Source organism: Vanellus vanellus, assembly GCF_965231255.1.
Source record: "Vanellus vanellus genome assembly, chromosome: 7".
In the NCBI taxonomy this organism is placed as follows: domain Eukaryota; kingdom Metazoa; phylum Chordata; class Aves; order Charadriiformes; family Charadriidae; genus Vanellus; species Vanellus vanellus.
Window position 1 is genome coordinate 29,106,523 of NC_138912.1, and position 24,108 is coordinate 29,130,630.

At 41.1% G+C, this 24,108-nt stretch overlaps 2 protein-coding genes across 4 annotated transcripts; both read left to right on the top strand.

The window, feature by feature from the left end:
• Positions 1 to 425: 425 nt before the first annotated feature.
• Positions 426 to 4,315, top strand: EXOSC3 (exosome component 3; the record flags this gene model as incomplete). The annotated part of the gene is made up of 4 exons (XM_082486473.1): positions 426 to 692; positions 789 to 938; positions 1,774 to 1,925; positions 4,016 to 4,315. The coding sequence occupies 4 exons, from the start codon at positions 426 to 428 to the stop codon at positions 4,215 to 4,217; spliced, it is 771 nt and encodes a 256-aa protein (XP_082342599.1). The 3' UTR covers positions 4,218 to 4,315.
• PRXL2A (peroxiredoxin like 2A) lies at positions 819 to 23,877 on the top strand. Of its 3 annotated transcripts, none has more exons than XM_082486474.1 (6): positions 819 to 938; positions 17,812 to 17,991; positions 18,359 to 18,450; positions 21,909 to 22,049; positions 23,092 to 23,256; positions 23,393 to 23,877. In XM_082486474.1, the coding sequence occupies exons 2-6, from the start codon at positions 17,814 to 17,816 to the stop codon at positions 23,489 to 23,491; spliced, it is 675 nt and encodes a 224-aa protein (XP_082342600.1). In that variant the 5' UTR covers positions 819 to 938; positions 17,812 to 17,813; the 3' UTR covers positions 23,492 to 23,877. The 3 variants fall into 3 exon arrangements, with proteins under 3 accessions (XP_082342600.1, XP_082342602.1, XP_082342601.1); XM_082486476.1 differs by lacking the exon at positions 819 to 938 and adding an exon at positions 11,969 to 11,988; XM_082486475.1 differs by lacking the exon at positions 819 to 938 and adding an exon at positions 14,451 to 15,055.
• The last annotated feature ends 231 nt before the right edge of the window (positions 23,878 to 24,108 follow it).

Here is a 24,108-nt window from a genome sequence, read left to right on the forward strand (position 1 = left end):
GCTCAACTGCAGTAACGCTATATCGGTCTTTCCCCGTTAGAAACGGAAGGCTGCAGAACGACGTCTGTGGCGAATGAAAGGCCGCACCGGAGTAACGGAGCGTGCCGCTGACGACGCTGACCGCTGAAAGGTGAGGAGCTTCAGTTATTTCCTATCGATGCGCGACGGGTGGAGCAGTCACGGGCCGGGAGCGGGTACTGCTGCTCCGGCCAGAGGATGTTGCTGGCACTCTGCGAACACGCTTCACGGGGCGGCAGAGGCGCAGCCACCTTTCCCCCCGGAGCCGAGGGGAAGCCCACTCCCGGGGAAGGCGGCTGCCCTCCTCACAGCGGCCGTCGCCCCCACCTCAGCCCGCGGCTCCTTTAGCCCCTCCCGCCTTACCGCGCATGCGCGGCGCCCGCTAGTAGTCTAGCGCCTGCGCGGCCATGGCGGCGGCCGAGTCGTGCGTGGGGCAGGTGGTGCTGCCCGGGGACGTGCTGCTCCTCCCCGCCCACCCCGAGGAGGACGGGGAGCGGCTGCGGCTGGGCGGCGGCGCGGCCCCGCGGGGACGGCTGCTCTGCGGGCCGGGCCTGCGGCGGTGCGCCGGCGGGTTGCTGGTGACCAAGTGCGGCCTGCTGCGGCACCGCCAGGCGGGCGGCGGCGCGGCGGGGGCGGCGGGCGGCGCCTACTGGGTGGACTCGCAGCAGAAGCGGGTAGGGGCGCGGAGGGGCCCGGCTGGGGGGCGGGAGGGGGCCGGGCCTTGTGGTCGGCCCGTGTCTGACCCTTTTGTCCATCGACCCCTTTTGCAGTACGTGCCCGTCAAGGGGGACCACGTAATAGGAATAGTGACGGCCAAAGCGGGAGACGTGTTTAAGCTGGACGTCGGTGGGAGCGAGCAGGCGTCGCTGTCCTACCTGGCTTTTGAAGGCGCCACGAAGAGGAACAGGCCAAATGTGCAGGTGATACTTTCGTTTATTGGATGTTTTAGTGATGTCGTTTGGTGGTGCTTCTATTAAACGCTTCAGTAGCTTTACCTCAGTAGAAGATATTTTTATAAGCCAGACGTAAGAGGAGGAGTGCAGGTTTGGTTTCGCTGTGGCTCTCCTTGGAGGAGATTAGCCTGTGGGCTTTCTGAGTTTTTCTTTAGAGCATGTGTAACTGGTGTGGTTTGGTGTCTGTCAGATGGCAGGCTTCTTCACTCCTTACATTTTAACTTTCCTATAATACTGCCAGTAGCAGATGCAGTTCACGAGGAATGTGCATCCAAGGGGGCATTGTGAAGTTAAGGTTTTAAAACAAGCTTTTACACCATCTGATACTGGTAGAAAACCATTGGGTTTTTAATAGCACTGTTTATAACAGTTGTGTGCACATGCATGCCACAGCTGCATTCAACCAGAATGTAAAAATTGAATGTAAAGAAAAACAAAATAGGTTAGCATGATTTTTTTGTTGTTGTTGTCGTCCTGATTAATGATTACAAGAGCGGGTTGCCTAGACTTTTAACACCCTTAGTTTCTGAAGAAAGAGGGATTTATGTTTGGTATTTAAAAAAGAAAAGAGGAATACTCCATGAAATTTTATACTTTTATTGTATCTTTCAAATTCCAGTAGTGATAGATAATTGTTCTTAGCAGGTGTTTTGTTTAGTAGAAGAGAAAAAAATTCCCGTTGGACCAGTATATTTTTCTATCACGAGTGTTTTAAACCTATTGTTTATCAACTGAGTATTTCTTGCAAATGTACAGTATGATCTTCTCTAACAGTTTTGTTTTTTGACACTACTTTGTTTAGGTGGGTGATCTTATTTATGGTCAGTTCCTTGTAGCAAATAAAGACATGGAACCAGAGATGGTCTGTATAGACAGCAGTGGAAGATCAAGTGGAATGGGAATAATTGGACAAGATGGCTTCCTATTTAAAGTTTCCTTAGGTCTAATAAGAAAGTAAGTACTAAGAAAAAAGTAGTCACTCTATCATGGGATATGGTGGGTAGGAGTTGCATAACTATTTCCTCTGTGGACAATTTGGTAATCGGAGTGTGTAAATGTTTTGGTGCATTTATACCAGTTTCAATGAATAGAGTATGGATATTGACCTAGAAGGAGCATGTATTTTCCCCCTTAAGATATTTAGGTGCTCTTCTAGATGGTGTTACATGACCTGTTTAAAAAAAATAAATAAAAGCAATGTGGTTGCCAAGGCAGTATGGAGAACAAAACCATTGACCTAGCAAAATGAAACATTCAGGCTGGGGTTTCAGGTATGTACCTACTACCTTGGACTTTAAAAATTGGAAACGCTAAATGTGCTTTTTCTGCTTAAGGGGATTGTAAGGGGTGTAAATTTGGCTGGCAGCTGATTAAAAGGGTCTTTCCACATCAATACTCATTTTCTGACTTCCAAAGAATAAATTGCATTGAAATAAGGATATAGATAAAATGTGGGGTTTTCACTTAAAACTGACATATTAATTCAGGAACCATTTTATAAGCTTTTAAATGTATTGTAAACTTTGGAGTTGCTTTTACAGATTTTTATGACTATGAAAGAATATCAGCTTATATGGATAAATATTAGTCAAACTTTGTTGAGTGGGGGTTTTTGTTTTTGCTTTTCTTTGGAAAAGCGATCTGGAGATGCAGAGCAGCTATTTCACGCAATCACGGAGTTTTCAGAGTTGGAAGGGACCTCTAGAGATCATCTAGTCCAACTCCCCTGCCAAAGCAGGGTTACCTAGAGCACGTTACTCAGGACTGCATCCAGGCGGGTCTTGAAAATCTCCAGAGAAGGGGACTCCACAACCTCCCTGGGCAGCCTGTGCCAGTGCTCTGTTACCCTCACCGTAAAGAAGTGTTTCCGTGTATTTGAACGGAACATCCTATGTTCTAACTTGTGCCCATTACCCCTCGTCCTGTCACTGGGAACCATTGAAAAGAGCCTGGCTCCATCCACCTTCAACCCACCCTTTAGATACTTGTACGCCATAATAAGGTCTCCCCTCAGCCTTCTCTTCTCCAGGCTAGAGTCCCAGCTCTTTCAGTCTTTCATCATAAGGGAGATGCTCCAATCCCTTAATCATCTTAGTTGCCCTTCGCTGGACTCGCTCCAGCAGTTCCCTGTCCCTCTTGAACTGGGGAGCCCAAAACTGGACACAGTATTCCAGTTGTGGCCTCACCAGTGCAGAGTAGAGGGGGAGAATGACCTCCTTTGACCTACTGGCCACACTCTTCCCTAGGCAGCCCAGGATTCCATTGGCCCTTTTGGCAACAAGGGCACACTGCTGGGTCATGGGTATTTCATACCATTTCATACCTGGGTTTAAGTAATGATTTGTTGGGTTTACATGTCCCATCAGAAGTCATTGTGAACAGATACAAAAATATTTTTGTATCTGTTCTGCTTGTTTTCCAGATTTTGTCTGTATGCAAGTGAAGAAGTAACAGTATATTGCCAGTAAACTGCTGAATCCTGATGTTTCTTCTTTGAGAAAGCTTGATTTAATCCTTGATGTATTACAATATGCTGGACACTTTTATTTTTCAATATGCTGTCACATAATAAAAACAATATGCTAGGTTTACTGCTGTTAATATTGTCTCGTGAAGGAGAAGGGAAGCTGTGTTTTGAAAGACCTCTTAACTCTGGTGTCAAATTTATAATATCAGCACTTAAAAAATGTTGCTTTGTCAAGCAGTGTAGTTTTAGAATTTATTAAATCATAGAATTATTATAAAAGTGTTAGTTTGCTTTAAATTTGTCGGGTGTTATTTCTGAATCTAATTAGAAAACAACTAAATTCACACGTGCTATGTTTTAAGTACATATATTGTATAGGAGAGGATAATTAGAAATCTGATACTGTATTGCTATTTTGGATGCATGTGCAACTTGATCATCTTAGCTTTTGGTGTTGCTTTAATAGCTCCCACAACACCAGTATTGTGGTTTAGTTATTGATAATAACACAGTGTCTATCAAACGCATTACTACTACCACTTACTACTTCCTCTGACTCTTTTAATCTTGTTTACAGACTCTTGGCTCCCAAATGTGAAATAATTCAGGAGTTGTCACAATTGTACCCGTTTGAGCTGGTGCTGGGAATGAATGGAAGAATATGGGTAAAAGCAAAAACAGTTCAACAGACTTTAATTATAGTAAATATTTTGGAAGCTTGTGAGTATATGACTGCAGAACAGAGAAAACAAGCACTTGCCAAATTGTCAGGGAAGTGATAAGAGAAAACCTTGAAGATTTGAGATGACTCTCGGGTGTTTTGGTTATTTTTGTATTCAGATTTATATTAAAAGCCCTTTTTAAATGAAGTACTAGACTTTTGTTGTTGTTATTCAGTTCCCTTTATTGACTTGGCTTGTTTTGTCTTGTCTAGGAACTTTGGGTTTACTGACTTTTGTGATTATAAAACCATGTTTATGTTCGTGTGTTTTCTGACTGATGTGGAGACAGTCTTTAGAATTTTCCATTAGCTGTGAGTTTTGAGGTGTAACTAAGTCTTCTGTAAGAAAACTGGTCAGTTTGTAAACTGCATATATTTGGGGTTTTTAATCATTATTAATATTAAAACTTCAAGCAATACACATTTACTTGGAATAGTGGGAATTATATGCGGGTCATTTATTCTGGTCAGCTGCTCTATTTATACAGTGACAAGAAGTGTTTGTTTAATATTTTACAAAATTTGGGAATAGAAATGCAGGTGGAGAATGCCAGAAAATAATTACAGGGCATAGCATAAAATAATCATAGGGTGGTGAAGGCAAATAATCAGATAAGACCCAACATACAGTCACAGTGACCTTAGCACTTTCCCTGAAAGATAATCTGTCTAGGAATCTTAAGGAAGTAGCGATTACGACATAACTTCATTATGAACATTCAGGAAGCTTGATGGCTTACTGGAATTAAAAAAATATACTTAATAGCAATGCTATTTGAAGTCACTTGCAACTTTCGTATGTATTTTTTAAGTAGAGATTAGGTAAAGACTGCTGCAGCAATAGCCATGTATTTCTCAATTCTAGACATTTGAGATTTATTTTGTTTAGTTACAGCCTGAAGATTCCATGTAGCTTTGCTTCAGGTTTAATGAAATCAGCATTTCTGAGAAAAGCTATATTAGGCTTCATTGTATAGTAGTTCCTTGCATATAGAAGAAACGCTGTCCTAGGAAGGATAAACTGTCTGTCTGTTTTAATATGGGAATAGTTTGCTACTGCTCTTTGGAGAAAGAGAACCCTGGACTAATGGAAGGGGAATTACTGATGCCTGCTTCCTGTGGGGGAAAAGTTTGACTGTACGTACCCAATGAACTGCATGGCAGCTGTTTAAACAGTTATTTAGATCTGGGATGTTTTGTGGGTCTTAATAAGCTGGGTAGTTTGATAGCAATAGTTAAAAGAAATTAGAAAAAATGGACTAATTAGAGTAAGCCTGAATACCATCTCAATTACAAGTGGAAACAAAATTCTTATTTATTCTGTATTTTATCCGAAGTTCAGCCTGTGGTATTTGATGATAGCATTTTCTTTGGCATCTCTTGCATTTAGAAATTGCTTTTATTCAGAGCCACTCCTCTGACTCATCTTTAATATGCTTACCTAGGGCTTCCCCTGATTTAATAAAAACACAACTAATGGTTTCCATGAGAGTCTAATGGCTACAGTTCAGAATTCTTTCTGGGTTTCACTGGCCTCCCTATTTAGCATTTAGGGTATTGCTAATCTGGCTTGGTATATCTTTAGTCATCGTTTTTGTTCACCTGCCTTCTCCTAGCTGTGAAGTGACTCTCATTCACATCCCATAAATCCTTTAGGCCTATAATCTATCTTGTTACTATGCATGAAAAGCTGTAATTTAGTAAGAATTTCACTAATGCTGCTCTTCTCCAGTGGTGTGTTTTTTTTTTTTTTTTTTTTCAACTTTAGCTAATCAGAGCCCCTGCAAATTGTCTGTTACTAGAACAATAGCTGGCATAAGCAGAAAAGCATTTGCCAAATCATCTCAGTGTGCTAACTTTGTGAATATTCTTGGATCATAATAGTAAAACCACAGGAATGGGGAATGATGTGGATCATTTCCTGAAGAGTTGTGGCTTGAAATGCAATTAGCCTTACCACTCCCCCTTTTACCTGTCTAAGCAACTTCCTTTCTGTCCCAAAAGTGAGTTTTAAGCCTGACCTGCAAAATACATGAACAATCCCTGACTTCAAAATGCTGTTTTGCTGGTGCAGCATAGCAAATGATGACCTTGAAAGTTTTCAACATCATCAGTGTCATTTTTCACACTAGCCATTACTTTGTTCCACTGTCACTTGCTTAGCACCCAAATATAAACTTAGTTAAATCAAGAGCAGGAAACAAAATGTGTTAAAATTATGCTTGTTTTTAATTTAACAAAATGGTATATCCACAAAGTACTTGAGTTTTACCCCCTAAAGAATCATTTTAAGTATGTACTGTGCTTAAGTTTGACAATTTATGCAGAAAATGCAGAAATGACGGTGGATGTGAGCAAAATGAGTGTGGGGAAAAATGCTTGAAAGCAAATACATTTAAGCATCTTACTAAAAGGTGGCAATATTGGGTTTGTGGTTTTGTTTTTGTGTTTTTTTTTTTTTTTTACTTGGAGAAAAAAAATAATCTACATTCCTCAAACCAATTACTAGCTTTGACAAGCTTTATCTAATGAATGAAATATTCAGGCAAAACCTGTGTAATGTCTTTGTAAACTTCCAATTCTGGTTTGGTGACTAAACTAGTATTGCCAAAAAGAGTGACAGAATATAACTTGGTGCTAGGGAGAAAGACTGATCAGGAGTTAATTATGCATTCTACTGGAAATGTTACAGGAGGTCCTTCACATTCCCATTGAAGGCACACAAACACAGGTGGACTTGAAATGTACCTTGCTTAGTAGAATGTCTTTCTGTTGGTTTTCTCTGTATGATGTATGCCCCTGTCAGTTTTGGTTGTTATTTAGAGTCCTTCATTTCAGATACATGCTGATTGTGCATTGGGTGCTTTGTGATACTGCCTTTCTTTCAAGCTGTTTTACTTAACTTTCATTAAAGATTGTAGTTTCAATATGGACAAAGTCTGTACCCCCAGAGATGAGCACAACCCCTTAAAAAGAAAGTTCACAAAGAATTAAATGGAAACGATACATGGAAAATATGAAAATCTAGTTTGTGGCCCTTCATAAGTTGATGTGTTGTATAAAGACCAAGAATAAATGCAAACAAAGTACAGATATGCAGTGTTGAAACTAAGTCTGATAGTAAAACATTTGTTTTGCTCTAGCAGAAGAAAGTTGCACAGACAAATAACTCGATGTAATAAGAGGATTAACAGCTTAATTCTAAGGCTATGGTTAGAGTGCGGCTGTAGCTCTGCTAGATTAAAAGTTTACTGTGCCCAACTACTCATTACCACCTTACTACCAGAAGTTGCAACTGAGGTTTGCTGGCGTGTATATTTGATTCCTAGCCAAGTTCTGTCAAAATGACCTAGATTGGCATCAATGCTTTTAATAGCAGGGTTATTTTGTTTTTCTAACCAGGATGTTCTTTTAGTGGAAGAGGTTATGGAATTTTTCTCTCAGATTTTAAATATCAAGAGCAGTTCATCTACTATTGGAGAAGCATGAATTTGTTAGAAAAAGCCCACTTCTCTTCCCTAGTGCTTGAAAAAATTCTGTGTAACAGCTGAATCAACCCGTAAATAAATAGATTATTTTAAACCTTATAAATTTGTCACCTCCAACCTTTACATACTTATATAAAAAAAAAATATTTACATTGGGTTTTCTAGCTACATACAACTAACTTGGTAGATAAATTATTTGACTGAGTATAGAAACTAGATGTCTTAAGGACAATGTAGGACACTTTATTTAGTTGTGTTAGTAACACAAGCAGCCTAATACTTACTAATGATTTGTATAGATTGCAAGATGCATACCTACTATTGAAGTCTGTAGTAAGGAATTAAATGGGTTAGTTTTGCCCCAAGAACTTGAAAGAGAAATAACCTAGAAACTGTTGCGTGTGTGGATTTTAATAGAAACTATGTGGTACTTGTGGACAGTTAACCAGGACCACTGCAGAATGACTCTTTTCCTGGTCTTGCAGAATTGCAGTTACTGCCTTTTTGGTGCTATCAATATGGGTATTTTGGGATGTTCAAGAGCCTGGTTTTGCTTATAGAGTCTGCAGCTTTATCACTATTCTAGTGGCTTGAAAGATCATTAAAAATAATTCTCTTTACTAGGCCTCAATGTCCTACTTAGTATTAGGAAAAATAAAAAAATTATATCGAATAACAGTATAGGTAGCGCTGCAGTAAACAGGACAAAGAAAAACTATAGGCCCTGGAGATTATTAAAGACTGAAGGACGAACAGAAGGACTGATGACCTCATCTGCTCTTTCCGAAGGCTTTGGTTATCTATTGCGTTGTAAATGGTAGGCTTTTCTGTGATTCAGTGTTTATTAAGCTATTGCCAAAAGACATTTGTATTAGTATCTGTATACCCTTTAAAAAGACTTGGTAAATCTTTCTTCCTGCTCTTGTCCAGATGGAGGGTGTTGGCACTGATTTGTTCTTGATGTTCCACTGTGAACTGCTCACGTGGGTGAAACTGATTTCAAAAGACCTGTAGGTCCTTTGGTTTCTTCAGTGACTACTGCCCTCTGATCTTACTTAAGATAAATCTAAGATCCTGTGTCCAGGCTGTCTGTAGACAGACTGGTGCTTTTATTTCCAGAGAATCAGGATGAGGTTGAAAATGCCACCACATGAGTACATATCCCTGTACAGCCTCCAGACAAGAGATGGCTTTAGCCTAGTCTAGCTGAAACCCGTGTCAGTCCACATCTGTGTGGATATGCCTTTACAAGCACATGGGTGAAAAGTTCAAGCTGTATTTTTTGTATATCTGCATCTGATCTTACTGGCTCAATATCGAAAATCTCAATTAGTCTGGAAATCCTTCTACAGGCATAGGGCCTGGATCCTGCCTTAGCCCACCGCTCACTGTTTCCTCATTGCTTTTGAGATCTCCTGTTTCCTTATAGAAAAGACAGTTTGTTTAAGCCATTTGTCTAACAACGCCCTTGGTCTAAAGATGATCTATAGAAGCATGATCCAACAAGAAAGAGAAATAATTAACTTCTGAAATAACACATAGCTTTGTCATTCTGTACCTGAATTGAAAGTTGTGTAATGCTAGATCATGTTTTAGCGTAGCTACTGATACAGTGCATGCTGGGTGACTTATGCACAGGCATGCTAGGGAAATTTAATTAACCGATATACAAGCAGTTTGCACTGATACACTTCATTCAGTTTAACTGCTATAAAACTGAATTGTGAAAGCGGAAAGAGAAGGGCTCAATGTGCTTTTTAAGAGCACTATTCAAAACCTGAGAACTGGAAGATTAAATGTCGGTGCCTGTTGCTCTGTGAAATGTTCCTTTCGTGTGTGTTAGGGACTTTATAATTCTCTCTTTAACAGGAAAAATGTGTGAACAATATCTGAATAGGTGTATGGAAAAGCTAAACTATTATAGATCAATCATAATACGATTTTATCAAGAGGGGAAAAACAGAAAACCAAAGTCAAATTCCCATTCAGCTTTCCTGCCAAAATCACACTACCTTTCTGAAGCAATGAAGGCAAAGGTAGTCTAATAAGGACAAAGTAATTGTTGCTGCAACTCCACTTATGCAACAGAGTAGGTTTTCATGGAAAACAAGACTTTCTGGACATCAGCAAAAAAGGTTAGATTCCAGTATTTTTATGATACCCTTTTTCTTTGCGTTCTGTGTCTACTAGAAGTGTGCATGCATTCAAGGGATTTCGCTGTTCTGTAAAGTAGGAGGATACTGTTGAATGGAATCCAGATGTGTGAGCTCAAATTTTTCTGTATTTTTCCTTTTTACAATAGGGACAAATTAAGTCATTGTCGCTTCTGTGATTAACTGCTTATTGTTCTTGCCTGATGCCTTGTCATGGACTCCTATTCAGAGCAAAGATTAAATAAAAAGATGTTTTCATCTTGTGGTAGGTGGTTTTCCCCCCCCTCAGGAATACTGGCTACCTTTGAATTGTGAAGGCCAGCTGCCAGATTGTTAGAGGTGTAACGTGCATTAAGAAAAAAGTTTGGGTTTTTGTGTGCTTACCATGGCAACAAAAATAATGGAGTTGCAGTTCTACCATTGCCAAATGTTGACAGGTGAAGCCACAACCATTATAAAATTCAGAAGAAAGGAATGTTGACAGCCTGCAGAAATTAGGGTTTTAATTACATGATGATGGCAGCTGACAAAATTTTTTTTTGTCATAATGTTTTTCTGAAGATTGGTGTGTCACAGTGGCAAACATACATACATTCTAATGCTGATGGCATTTCAGAAACAGTGAGAGAGGCACTTCAGCGTATTATCTTTGGTATTGACAGACAACCTTCCCACACTGGTTAAGGAGAAAAAGTAGAGATATTATTTGGTTTCATGTATTTCCAATGAATAAAAAAAAAAAGCAGCCCTGAGTCCTGCAGTCCTCCCACATTCCCCAGTGCTTTCAGGTAGTCCAGTAATGCTGCTTCTGCCATGAAGTTTCCTTACGTTGCTTTCTAATTGCTGATAAGTCTGAGTAACTTCAGTGCTTTGTATAATCCGTTTGATTTCTAAAAGCATGTGTATAGATGAAGGTATAGCTACCGCAATTTGGGGGAAAAAGACCCAAAATCTCTTCCCCACAACTGCCTGAGGCCATGCTGTTCTGCCACGTACTGCGCAACATGATGCAATGGGGCCCTGCCTTGCAGAAGGGCTGGTCTGTGTGTCTGTCCAGCAGCACAGGGCGGCTGTGCTGTCCCATAGGAGTATGGCAGGGTGACGGGGGAGCAGCCAGCCTCTGGGAAGCAGTGTGGTCTTGTGCTCAAAAGGGTCTGCTGAGGTGCCCCAGGCTGTCTTCCAGGTGGCGATTTCTGGTGCATCATGGCACACGTGGCACGTTGCCTCCAGTTTGATCTGTGCAAGGGCAGAACTGTGGCACTGTTGTTGCTTCCAATTAGCAGAGACCTTGTTTTGTGGTGAGATTCCTCAAAAAAACTCAAGCTCTGCACTAAAGATAAACAGAAAATGCAAATAAGGGGTAAACTGAGCGGGTCTAACCAGAGTGGCTGGTGACTTCCTGTTGAGAGATAAGAAAAAGCCATTTTATCTGGATAAGTTTGGGACACGCTGAAAACCAGTGGCTCTCGGTTGTTTGGAATGTAGACTCTGGTACCATTGAAGAAGTTATGTTCATTCTCCTGAGCTGCGGTTGTGTGACCAATCAGACTCTGCTGTCATTGCTATGACTTTTTTTTTTTTTCGGTTGGTTGGTTTTTGGTATTATAAGTGCCAGGTTAACAGGAGACCTCAGGAAATAGTCCCAAGGTAGTGAAGACGAGTCCTCTTGTTTCTGGCTGGAGCAGTGCCTAATGACCACAAGCGACTGAGGAGCGCGTTTGTTAAATGATGTTGTGACATGTTATTGCCTGGCTTATCTGAGCAAGTATGTTCTTGAATGCAATATATACGTAAGCATTTTAAGTGTCTCGTTAATTAGACTACTTGAATAGTAATCTCATTACGTTCTCGGACTTAAGTCGGTTTTTTTTTTTTTGCCTTAAATACGTTTAAGTGCAGGATCTTTTACCTTAAAATATATTTCGTTTCTTTCGTTGCTTAGCCAGAAACTAAAAAATATCCTAATGAGGGGGGAAATGGGTGTCGGGAGAAAACATAAAGTGTTTATTCATTCCCGTCCCTCACGGCGGGGATAATCCCCCCTCCCCCTCCCCCCCCCCCCGGCCTCCGGCGCGGCGGCTGTGCGGAACCCGGTGCCGGGGGCGGCGCGGAGCGCGGGGGGAGGCCGTGCCGAAGGGCACCGAGCGCCGCCCATCCCCGCGGCGGGCAGCGGGGGCGGTGCGGCAGTGTGAGTGCGGGGGTGCGGAGGCGGGTTGGAGGAGGAGGGGAGGGGGGCTGCGGGAGCCGCGGGAAGGGGCAGGGGGAGATGGGGGGGCGTCGGCGATTACCGACTTGGGAGAAACGAGGGGCTGGGGCGGCCGTGCGAGCAGCGGTACCGCTGCTCGCACGGCCGCCCCAGCCCCTCGTTTCTCCCAAGCAGCTGGGGAGGACAGGGGCGAGGTGTAAGCAAGATCAGCGAAGGACAGAGGGACTCGGGTTTCTCATGTCGTTCCTCCTGCGTTCCTTCCGTCTCGGGTGCGACCGCGCTACTCAAACTTCAGAAATCCACTGAAGGCACCTTCAGGCTGGGTGAAGTGTGAGCTTGGAGTCCGCCCAGCCCTTCTGGAACCACAGGGACAGTTTGCACATCAGATCCTGGTTCTTAGCAGGCAGGAGAAAAAGGGTAAACGAGGTTGAGGGGAGATTGTTCTCGGCTGGGCCTGTCTGCTGAGCCTAATGCATTACAGCCTCATCTGTGCATAGAGCCCCCCCTGCCCTGTGGGTTGGAGTTGAAACGTATGTTGATCATGTTGTATTTTTGCTTCTAGTAATGAATAATTTTGCTGTTAGGAATTGTGTCATTTGAGGAATGTGAAAGTTAAAATACAAATAAAGCCTAAGATTCCAAAAAGGTGGGGAAATAATTATTAATTTAAGCTTGAGTCTGAAGGATTTGAAGGATTTGTGGCTGGGTTGGAGCAGGAGGGACAACTTGCTGCCTAGCGGGTCGCTGTGTTTGTGGTGAATGCTGATTTGCATTATTGGTGTTTCTGTTGGTATCCCCCGTCTTCCCCCACCTCTGCAGGCTGCCACAGCGTGCAGCTTTCCTGCCCTAGGTCCCCGGCAGACCCAGCAGTGAGTTTAGCCTGTATTATCTTTGCATAAGTACTTTTTGCAGTTCTGCACTCCAACTACTTCCTCCCATCTCTGTGGTATCTCCATTTTGCTGACTGAGCAGAGATTTGAATTCTCCTGTACACAGTATTCAGCTGCCTGTCCCCTCTGAATACACCTAGAGAGTTGGAAGATTTCCAAAGTGTTGTGCCAGAGCTCTTTGCTCTCCCTTGCTCAAAAGGGTTGTTGAGATGTTGGGTTTCTTTAAGACAGTCTCAGAATGGGGGAGATTATTTGGTCTATCCACTAACTTCCTTTCAAAGGAAGGACTTTGGTTTGCTTGCTTGACACAGCAACTTTCTCTTCAGCTAGAGCCAAGCGCCCTGTTGTACTGAATTCAGTAATGAGACATGCGCAGACTGGGAAGAAACTTGAAAACAAGACTGTTATTCTCAACACAAGGAATGGTTTGTTACGGGATCTTTACAATGGCAAAAAGAAAAGAAATTTTTTTTTGTGAAAATAACTTACATTCAGGCCATCAGAAATGTTAGGAGGCTTCTTTGTGCATTGATTTTTGACAGTTAAAGGACAATTTAGGTTGGAAGGGACCTCTGAAGTGTCCCTAGTCAAATCCCCACTTAAAGCAGGGCTAATTTTGAGGATTGGTCAGAATGCTGTATTTTGTAATCCTTAATGGTATTTAAAAGCTCATGAAATCTTGATGAGCATGTTACCAGTTTATTGTGAATTGTAAATTTTCTTTATAGGAGTTAGATTACAAAGATATTTGTAATCATATGACTCATTTTTGGGGGAATGTCTCATAAAATCTAATCAGCTCAACTTGTTTGGGGTATGCAAGTTGTGACAAAACTCTGAAAGATTTTTAGGCTTAATATAGAATGGCTTGGGGAAGTTGTGAGTGGGAGAGAAGGGAAGGATAGGCAAGGGTCAAAACCATTTTAGGCTAGGGTATATGTGCTAGTGCAGTCCAGCTTGTGAGAGTGCTCACTGAGTGTTTCCACTTTTGCTCAGCTGTCTTCGTAGGAAAAGTATGTAAGTAAATCTGTGTACTATTGACAATTTGAAAACACAGACTTTCCAGTTTGTTGTTGGTTTTGTTGTTTTTTTTTTTTTTTTTTGACACAGCTGCAATGGGTCCTGTTTACACTGTTAAAATAAATGTTTAAGGATAGCTGTCCTCTTAATGACAATTTTTTCTCTGGTTGTGGGTGGGAGGGAAATGAGACATCTAGAAAACCATGTTTTAACTGGTCTTGACACAAAGTGAGGACCATCAACTGGCACTTACAAGAGGATTAAGGCTAAGCTTGTTTAAATTTTGGTTAGCTGAGTACTGACAGACCATAAAGTAACTCACTGTTATCTTAGAGATCTTTTGTGGTCACCAGAAAAACACACAAAAAGATGTTTTTCCTTTTTTCTTTGGCCTTTGCTCTCTGTAAAGAGAAGTGCTTGTTCCCGTAGAAGGTTTTAGCAGAGTTGAGTGCTTGCGGGTCTAATAGTTCCAGAGAAAATGATGCTCTTTAGTGAAGGGATGTTGCCACTAAAGCAGATACCTGAGCATAGAAACGCTGGGTTAATTCACCAGTGTAGCCTCTATATTTAAACTTTTTTCTAATATTGTGCATTGTGATGGCTTTTTAATTGTTTCCAGTGTTGTTTGTATTGTTTTGGCATGCAGTGTGCGTGTGGGTGGGGTTAGAAGTAGAATAGGCTGAAACATAGGGAAAATATTACTTGTAAAAATGCATAGTTCTACAGAAAAGCAGTGTACCATGCAGCTCTTAAAGTTCAGTGCTGTGTTCCCAGCTTCAGAAAAGCTGTCTGTGGTTCCTGTTCCCTGTACCCACCCAGCTCATAAAGAGGGTAACCATGTGTTGTTTAAAAAAAAAAAAAAAAAAAAGTGGTTGAATGATTAAGATACCTTTAAAACAATCTTGCCGTGGATTGGACAGCTGTGCTTTCGTAACTGCCGCAGGGTGACTGTGGCACTTATTGCTCAAAGACGCTGGGAGGCAAGTCCTGGCTGCAAGGCAGAGGCTCCGGAGCTGGACTCCTGCCTTCTCCTGCCCACTTGCCACCCGTGGCTGCGCAGTTTGTCTTCCCTCCTGCCTGCGCTCGTGTTTGGGGGGACCTGGTGGTGGCTGATGCCCGTGCAGGCTGCGTGGGTTCTGGTGAGTGCACGCAGCAAAACGTTAAAGGCTTATGGGATGCTCTGTTGTACCTTCTCCTCGTGGATTACGGCTTATGGGATGGTTTGTTGTATCTTCTTATTGTGGATTGTTGTTTGATGTTTAAAAACTCAGAGAGCTTGATCACAAGGCAGTAGCGTTTGTATTTTAAGGTGGGGTGGAGAGTTGTGAAGTTACTTTGAGCTTTAGATTTCCTTAATAAACAGCAGCTAAACAGAAATGAAGCCACAGCTGTTTTTCATTTAGTCTCTTCACTTGGGGTTCAACGACATAGCTGTGTCAGGGCTCAGCCTGTTGTGTTAGCAAATCTCTTAATAATCCTGGCTGCTGTTTCCCTTATGTCTTTTTCAAAGTGGCTCGCTATGGTGTTTGCTTAGCAGGGGAGGAATTGCAGTATCACCGTGTAGAACTGCTTCTTCCATTCCCCTTTACTTAAATTGCAAAAGATTCGCCTGTCTGAATAGTTTTTTTTTATCACGGGGTGAAGACCAAAGAGTCCAAGTAAACTAAAGAGACACATTGACTAGGCTTAATGATCTCGTCTCTGTCAACTACAACTGAGTGGAAGCTGGTTTTTAGCGATGCTAATAATGCTAACAATAATAATAATGCTAATAAAAAGCTATGTGAGAACTACTCATTAATCAGTTGCCACAAATATGGCAACACTTTTGTGCGCAAATGACATGCACAAGGGATTAATACTTGGGTTCCCCAAGTTCTTGTAACTAAGAATTAAGAGAAGAACAGTTCTTGGCCAGATAAGAGTTACGTGCAAAGAATAGGTGGATAATCAGATGCTGGGAAGGAGCCGGGCTATAGCCTTTTGGGCGTGCCACAGAGATTTTGTGTCTTAACACATGGGTATTGCTGCATTACAGCAATACATTTTGGTTCTTCCAAAGGCAGGAGTCAGGGTGGCCTCTGACAGGAGTCAAGGCAGATAGCAAAAAATTGTCATTACAGTATGACTTCATGTTTGAAAAAAAATACACAGAGAAAGCAGATATTGTCAAAGAAGGTTTCCCTTGGTTAGAAATAAGTGGTGAATCTATTCTCTTATCTGTGCTATGTTTGTGTAAACTGGCCTTGTTTCCCGCTTGGGATCACAGATTACTTGTTTCTAGATACTGTGATATTGTCTTCCCTGGGACCAAGTGTGCTGTTGAAAGAATAAAGCGATCTTTGTTTCAAAATGTTTTCTAGCTATTTCTGCAGGTAGGCAGTTGCTTGTATTTGTCAGTAGTATTCTGGAGCTAGTTTCAAGGAAGGAAAGGGATTTTCTCCCAGAAAACCCTGAGTACTGTGGCTCTGACGCAAAAGCAAGGAGCTACTCCTAGTTCTAACTTTCTGAGTTCTGGCAATAGCTAGCTGTGGAGATAAAGAATATGTGTCTCTCTGCGTTATTGCCAGTCACAGTTCAAAACAGTAATATTTTCCTGTATTTATGAGAGGAAAAAAACTCTCCTGTGCAAAAGTATATACAGATGGCAATATTTACCAAAACAGTCTATCAGGGAATAGGGTTTTGCAGATGGCTCTGGAAAAAAATTTCATTCTCCGTATTGTGTAATACCAAAGCTGGGTGACTGCAAATCTACAGCCCTTTGTAACACATAGCTGTTCCGATGTAAGTGTACAGTGACTTCTTATATGGCCAAAACCCCAATGACTCTTGTACCAGTTATTGCTTGGAGCTGGATCTTTAATTTTGTCCATGAGACAGGGCTAAGCGTGCTTTCCTGCATCCTCATAACTGATACTGCCTCGGTGGAAAAGGCTGTCAGCCCTTTCCAGGCTTGTGAAACATGTGCAAGGGTTGAGATTGGGCTGTGGGGGGGTTTGTGGATGGATGGTGGTTAAATAAAATTGCCACTGAACTAGAGTCGCTGGTAACAACAAGCAGTGTTTGTACGTTGACTCAAGCAGGCATATGTAATGGCTTCCATTGCAATGTTATCGGCTCTAACTGATGGGTGTGAGTTTAAGTTGTTTGTTCCTGATGTCATTTCTGCTTTAGCAAGAGTGGAAATTGGGTAGCATATAGAAGGTGCTGTCCAGGGCATGTTTGTAATGTTGGATCACTGTATCTAATAAAATGGTTGCAAGTCTACATATTTCTGTCCGCAGGCATGACTGATAAGCTCTAATTTTGGCTTGGTGCCTGCTTTGGTTCTAATGTGGAACTGTAGGGAACAGGAAAGGTTACCAATTACAGTAAACCAGATATAGTGTTGGGGTTTTTTTAAAGTCTTTTCCGGTGTATTTGTAAAATTGACTGTTTAGTATAGATTAGTGAGGGGGAAAAAAAAAAAACCAAAACCAAACATTCAATCTATAAATGCATTTTTGAAAGCAACCACTATCTTCCTGTAATAATTTAAGTTACTGGCTAACACAGAGGTCATCTTGTTAGATAGAGGCTCTTTATTACACACATATATTTTAATCATCTTTCTCCCCATTGTGTCTGAGCACTTTAATCGTGAATGTTTTTGTCAGTCCAGTAGTGGGAAAGGGTAAGAATATATTGTTAATAGTCTTCATGTGGGTCAGTTGGAGAACTGGAATGTAATCTAGATCTTCTAAAACTCAGTGCAGTACATTACTGAATATACAGATCATCTCCAAACCAAAAATGTCCATGTGAGCTTGTAGTTGTTGTTTTAATCCAGTTCCTCCTTGTCTGGCATCATTGATGCCCAGTGTTAGAGCTGCTTTCTTCCTTCTCTTTACAGAAATGTCCTTCCTGCCTGACTTTGGGATCTTCACCATGGGCATGTGGTCTGTTGGTCTTGGAGCCATTGGTGCAGCTGTGACAGGCATAGTCCTTGCGAACACTGACTTATTTTTGTCCAAGCCAGAAAAGGCTACGTTGGAGTTTTTAGAGGAGATAGAGCTAAAAACTTTGGGATCAGGTAAGATTCTGGCTATTTCAGTCTACATTCTTTGATAATTGGCTTTTATAAGATCCTTTGTAAGGCCAGGGCTGGAAGAGTTTTTCTTAGTCTTTCCTAGTTATCACACGTAGTTGTGTGTCCTTGATAGCAGATAATTCTGGTGAAGGAAAAGCAAGCAAACCTGATATTTCTGGATGAAACATGACGCACTTCTACTAATCAATAAAGCAGTAATACTCTGTTATTCATATAGAATTTTTTTCTGATAGATCTGTATTTGAATGTGGAATTCTCTTCAATGGTTTGTGTTGGTCCTTAAAGCATTGATCGTTATAAACAAGAATGGCTGATATTATTGTTGATGCTGTTTCTCCTGTACAAACAGAACAAAGAACATTTAAAGCAGGCGAGCTATGGAAGAAGAATGGTGCAGTGATCATGGCTGTGCGAAGACCTGGATGATTTTTGTGCAGAGAGGTACTTGCTGGGCTTGGGAATTAATTCGGAAGAGTTGAGCTCTACTTGCATAGATCCCCTTTAAATAAAGGGAGGGCATGAATAGGACAGTCATGAAATGCATCTGAAGTATCTGAAAGGTCTTGTTTCCTAGCCCAAACTGGTCGCCAGCTAACAGCGTGCTTAGTTTTCTTTGCAGCTGGTTTGTATAGTCTAGGTCCTGAGCATTTTCCTTCTGAAGGCAATGGATACGTGATTTTTTTACATCTACCAGGGACATAGCCCATGGTAATTAGAAAGGGACATTACAAAAAATCCAATTGGTAATGAGTCTTATGAGCTAGTCGTATTCCGTATGTCCAAAATAAATCTCTGTGAGCCAGGTAGTCTTTGGTCAAAAGCAGCCCAAGACTGGACTGTCAGAAAGCCATCAGATAAAGCCCATCAGCAAAAAAGAGATGTGCATAAAGGGGAGTCCCTCCCTGTTCTGGTGTTCTGGATACTGAACGTGAGGCAGGAAGGTAAGAAGTCTAAAGACAAGGAGTTACTGTTCCATAACAAAGTAGGTTGGGAAACAAAATCTGATCCTTAAGTTGGCATTAGGTTCCTTGGGTGGAGGTGGGAGGAGACACTTATTATAAGATTTGAATGTACCATGTGCCTGGGAACAGCCATAACTTGCACCTTGGCCATTATTTTTCTCATAGCTATGGGGGAAAATAGCTATTATGTTGTTACTCACTACTCTATAACGTAGAGCAATTAATATTGCAACCACTTAATTAAGGGATCTGCTACCATCAGTAGTAACTACTTAAGTATGTGTAGAATTCATGGAAGGTTAACGAGTAAAGTACTTTGCTTTCTGAGCAGGTGTAGCGTAGGCAGGAGGAGAACGCGCTAAGTGCTTGACTCTTGTCTTTCGCATACAGTCAGACAGGAATTAATTAATGATTATTTTTTTTTAATGCTAACTTCCTAAGTAGAAATAAAGAGCCCAGTTCAAAGAATTGTTTGTGTTTTTTTTTTTCTTTCAGGGAAAAATTGAGGAGAGAGAAATTTAATTTTCTAATTCTTATTTTTGGTTCAAAGCTTTAAATTTTTAACAGAGGCAGTCACAGTACTGATCAGCTAATTAGGGCAAATAATTGTTTTGTATTTTAACTGTGAAAGTGTTTTAAAAAGCTTTTAAATTGTCCAAACTGAAGTTATTTTTGATTGTTGTATACTCAAAGTGTTTTTGCGAGTTGACTCTTGCCTTTCTCCTAAGAACGGTTCAGTTGCCCTTTTTTTTTTGGTCCATTAATGTTTCTCCATAGTACGAAAGCGGTTTCTTTCCCCACTGTCACCGACTCTGAGCTGCTGGAATGGTTCAATGCAGGTGACTTACCATATCTGTTAACCTGCAGGCAGTAGGTTTTTATTTTTTTGCAAGAGACAGAATACACTTGCTTCCCACTATCTTACATCTTGGAAAGGATGTTGTACTTCGTCCTTGTTGACAACACAAGAAGGATTATATACTTCCCTGGACACAGTGGTGGGGTGGAAAAGTGGCCATTCTAGCTCATAGATCACCAACCTGGTATCAGTGGTGAGGACATGCTTCCATTATCCACTGCAAAGGATGCTACAAATCCTACTGCAATGTTGCCTTTGGATCTTTGAGAACTGAGGCATATAGACTTAAGAAATATGGGTTCTTTTTTCTATCACCTGCATCCAAAATAATCAGATGCCTTTTTTGTTATTTGAGATAGACTATGTTTATCAGGACTATACTTCTACATCTCGTGGTCTGGATCTGGCCACGTAGAGATCCAGTGCTCTATTCACTGGAAATGTGCCGTGTGCTTGCTAAATATTGTAGGTATCAACTCAAGTAGTCTAGAGTAGCAGAAGAACCATAGTTGAACTATCAGAGGGACGAACTGAAATGGGAATTATTCTTTTGGGTTGTGCCTGCCTTGGTGGAGGGAGGAAGTATTCTGCTAGGGTGTGCTTGTCTGCTTTTTACAAACCCAAAAAAACAGTTTCACAGACTGGGTGAAATGGTCACAGCCTCATGGTAAGGCTGTACAGCTGTTATGTGCTATCATTTGCCCATAAAAATAGACTTCTTACTTTCTCTTATTGTATCATTTTTAAATAGCAGTAAAGAAAAACAAATCAGATCTAGTCCCAAGATGCTGCTTAAAGTCTAATCACTTTTTAAAACTTAACTGTACTTTTACATTATTCTTGCTCTCTCCCCTCCCAAAAGCTAAGCAAGGAGACAAAAATAAACCCCACCAAACTGCTGAAGTACCTTTATTCAAAAGGCTAATCAAGGTTTGATGGTATCGCTGTCTCTGCAGAAACTGATTTCTGGTCTTACAGGGGACCCCACTGCACTAGCCTGGAACATCAGTTCTTGCACATGTTAGGTCACTATACAATTTTTTTTTTGTTTCATTTAGGTGGGTTGCTATTAACCCCCTCTAAGAAGATCATAAGGCATTTTGTTGAGGGAAAACAGAAAATAATTACCAGATCTTTAAGAACAGAAAAGAGGGGAAAGATCTAACAAGTGTAAGATATGAGCCTTTAAGTCTTGCAGTCACTACGCGGTGTTTGCTTGTGATGCTGATTCATCCTTTATCATTTCCTCTGAAAAAAAAACAGTAGTGAACTGGAAAGCTGCCCTTACCCTTTCACCTACTGATGTCTTTCTCTAATCTCTTGCCTCCTGTCTGTTCACCCCTATCTGTCTGCTACTCAGTAAATCCTAGATATCCTGCAAGTGAAGTCATTTCTGTTAGGTGGCTGAGGGTCTTCACTTAAACTGTGTCCATTTTTTAAAGTGTGGAGTTCTTTGTGGGAGTTTTGTCCAGTAAGAATGACCTTTCTCCATTGGAGATGAGAAGAAACATATTTGCAGTTTGCACTCTGATATGTTGGAACCTTGGAGGCCTTTGTACAAACTGTAGGAGCTGAGAGTCCTTCAGCAGAACAAAAACCCCGGCAGATGAATGTCGACATCTTACACTCTTACTTACCAGAAAAAGCAATATTGCTTCTGCGATGCTGAAGGTGTGTGAAGAAATTCCCTGATTATTTTCACTGGGAAAATTAAGTGATGTGCAGGCACTATCTTTTAACTGTTCTGTAAACACTTAAAATAGTTGAAGCCCTGCCATGGGCAAGGTATATCTACAGTTTTGAGTTAAAACTATGTCTTATCCAGGATTTTAATATTTTATCCAGTAAATGCGCAAAAAGTCTTCTTCCTCCGTGCTTAATGAATAAAATTTCAGCAAACATAAAGAAGATCTGCCTAGGAGTAGGACTAGCTTAAATGTCTGATTTACAGGTCTGTTCCTGTTTTGCAGCTCAGGCTAGAATTTATGTATGTTTCTGATGCTCTTGAAATTCAAGGTGAGGCTTTCCAATCTCCATTTACTGCCAGAAATGTTTGAGCTTTTTTTTCCCTTTCTTAGGAGGCTTCTGAGCTCTCCTCTCTGAAACCTCAGCTGTCCAAGCTGGGTGTCCCTCTCTATGCTGTTGTGAAAGAGAAGATAGGGACTGAAGTGGAGGATTTTCAGCATTATTTCAAAGGAGAAATCTTTCTGGATGAAAAGGTATGGCGAAGTCGGTGTTTTGCTTTTGTTTAAAAACAAGCTTATAAATGTCCTCTTTGAAAAGCTTGTATAAATAATATAGATAGAATGTGGTCTGAATGAAAAAGGATTTAGTAGCATCGTAGTCTAAGAAGTTAATTAGCTTTGCTTTTCTATATATATATCCTGCTCAGCTTTCAAACTGGTCTGTAGCTATGCAGTGATAACATGCTGTTGCAGGATTATTCCTCCTCTCCCCTTTAACAGGTAAACAATATGGCCTATTAATATTTATTCCTTTCTTCCACTGGCTGTGTGACTTGCTGATGTTTATGATGTGTGAATCAAGCGCTGAAGGTGACAGACATAACTAATTCATGATGTACAGCCCAAATTGCAGTGATATGGCTTGTCCTGTTACACTGGCACATGCCAGTGTCATGTCCTACAAAACCACAGCCCTGCTTACTCCTTAACCCAGAAGATGCATTTAGAAATCGTTTGGCTTCTGAAAGAAAAAGAATACGTAATAATCAACTAGACAATACCTTCATTTTCTCTCCCCACTCTGCCTGTGTGAAATAATGAGGCTGATTTAAAAAACAAAAAAAAAACCAAAAAAAAAAAACCAAAAAAAAAACCAAAAAAAAAAACCCAAGCAAACAACCAAACAGATGGCTGATAAAGTTTGAGGACTTGCCACTGTTATCTCTTTACCAGCATTTTTATTGCCATACTTCAAAAATAAGAAAAAAGATGTTTATTGCAAAGCATCTTGTTGTCAGCAATAGAGATGCATATGTACGTGAGGCCTAAATACCTGTGGATCACCTTAAAAAGCACATGAATGGTGTCAGTGCCACTAGTTGTCTGTGTGGCGGTAAGTGGTGAGGGAGTGCGTTAAAGAGGTTAGTTCAGGTACAATTCCGTTTTAGCTCTGCCTGGTTAGCTTTTGTGTGTTGTGCCCTTTCTTGAATACAGGGTTGGCTGGTTTCCCAAATTTCATTTGGGAGGAAAAGTCCTTTTCACTTTTTTTGCTGAGATATTTTCTTTTTCCCTACAGAAAGGCTTCTATGGTCCACGCAGACGAAAAATGATGATGTCGGGCTTCTTCCGCTTTGGGGTCTGGCAAAATTTCTTCCGTGCTTGGAAAAGTGGATATAGCGGTAACCTGGAAGGAGAAGGATTCACCCTGGGAGGAGTATATGTAATTGGGGCAGGAAGACAGGTACTGCAGGCCGTGTAGGAGGCTTTTATGTCTCCTGTGAGACCAACATTTTTTTTTTTCTGGAATTGTTCTGTTGCTGGTCAGTTGACTCCCATGGGGAGACTAGTGCATGAATTTGTTTTGTGTCTTTGACTAGGGTGTTTTACTGGAGCATCGTGAGAAAGAATTTGGAGACAAAGTCAGCCTTCCATCTGTCCTTGAAGCTGCTGAGAAGATAAAACCACAAGCTTCATAAGCGGAAAAATAGTTCCACATGTTTCTGATCACAGCTTGAAATGTAGAATGCATCTGTTTCTTGAACGTGCAGTTTAATTGCTTCGTAACTATTTAGTGATCAACGCAGAGGAAAGATTCTCTATATAAACATAGAAAAAGATGAAAATCCTCCTGGATCTTTTTTTGTTGCTTTGCAGCCTTTCAGGTGGTCAGGATTTCAACTGCTCTTTTGTGTCTGACTGTATTAATGAAAGGCTGGGTCTAAAATCTGACCTAGCCTAGATGTTTTCAGTCAGAGACAGTCGGTTGAAATCCTGTCTACCTGCAGGAGCAAAACTCCGCTAAGGCTGGAGTAATGGGGTACCAGCTGAGGTTGAAGAATAATAAAACTTCATGTATATTAAATGCCTTTGCTTCTTGCTTTTTCATTAACACGTACACACATCTGTATTTCTAGAAGACTAAATCCTGTCAGTCTAGATGATTGTGAGATTCTGCATTCAAGACATGCCACTATGTCTACCCAGTAAGTTTCTCGTTAGTTAACTCCTGGCTCTAGATCTTCCAGCTCTTTGTGTGATTCCCTGCGAGGAAGATTGAAGGCATCTAATGTTCAGTTCACAAGATAATTGTGGC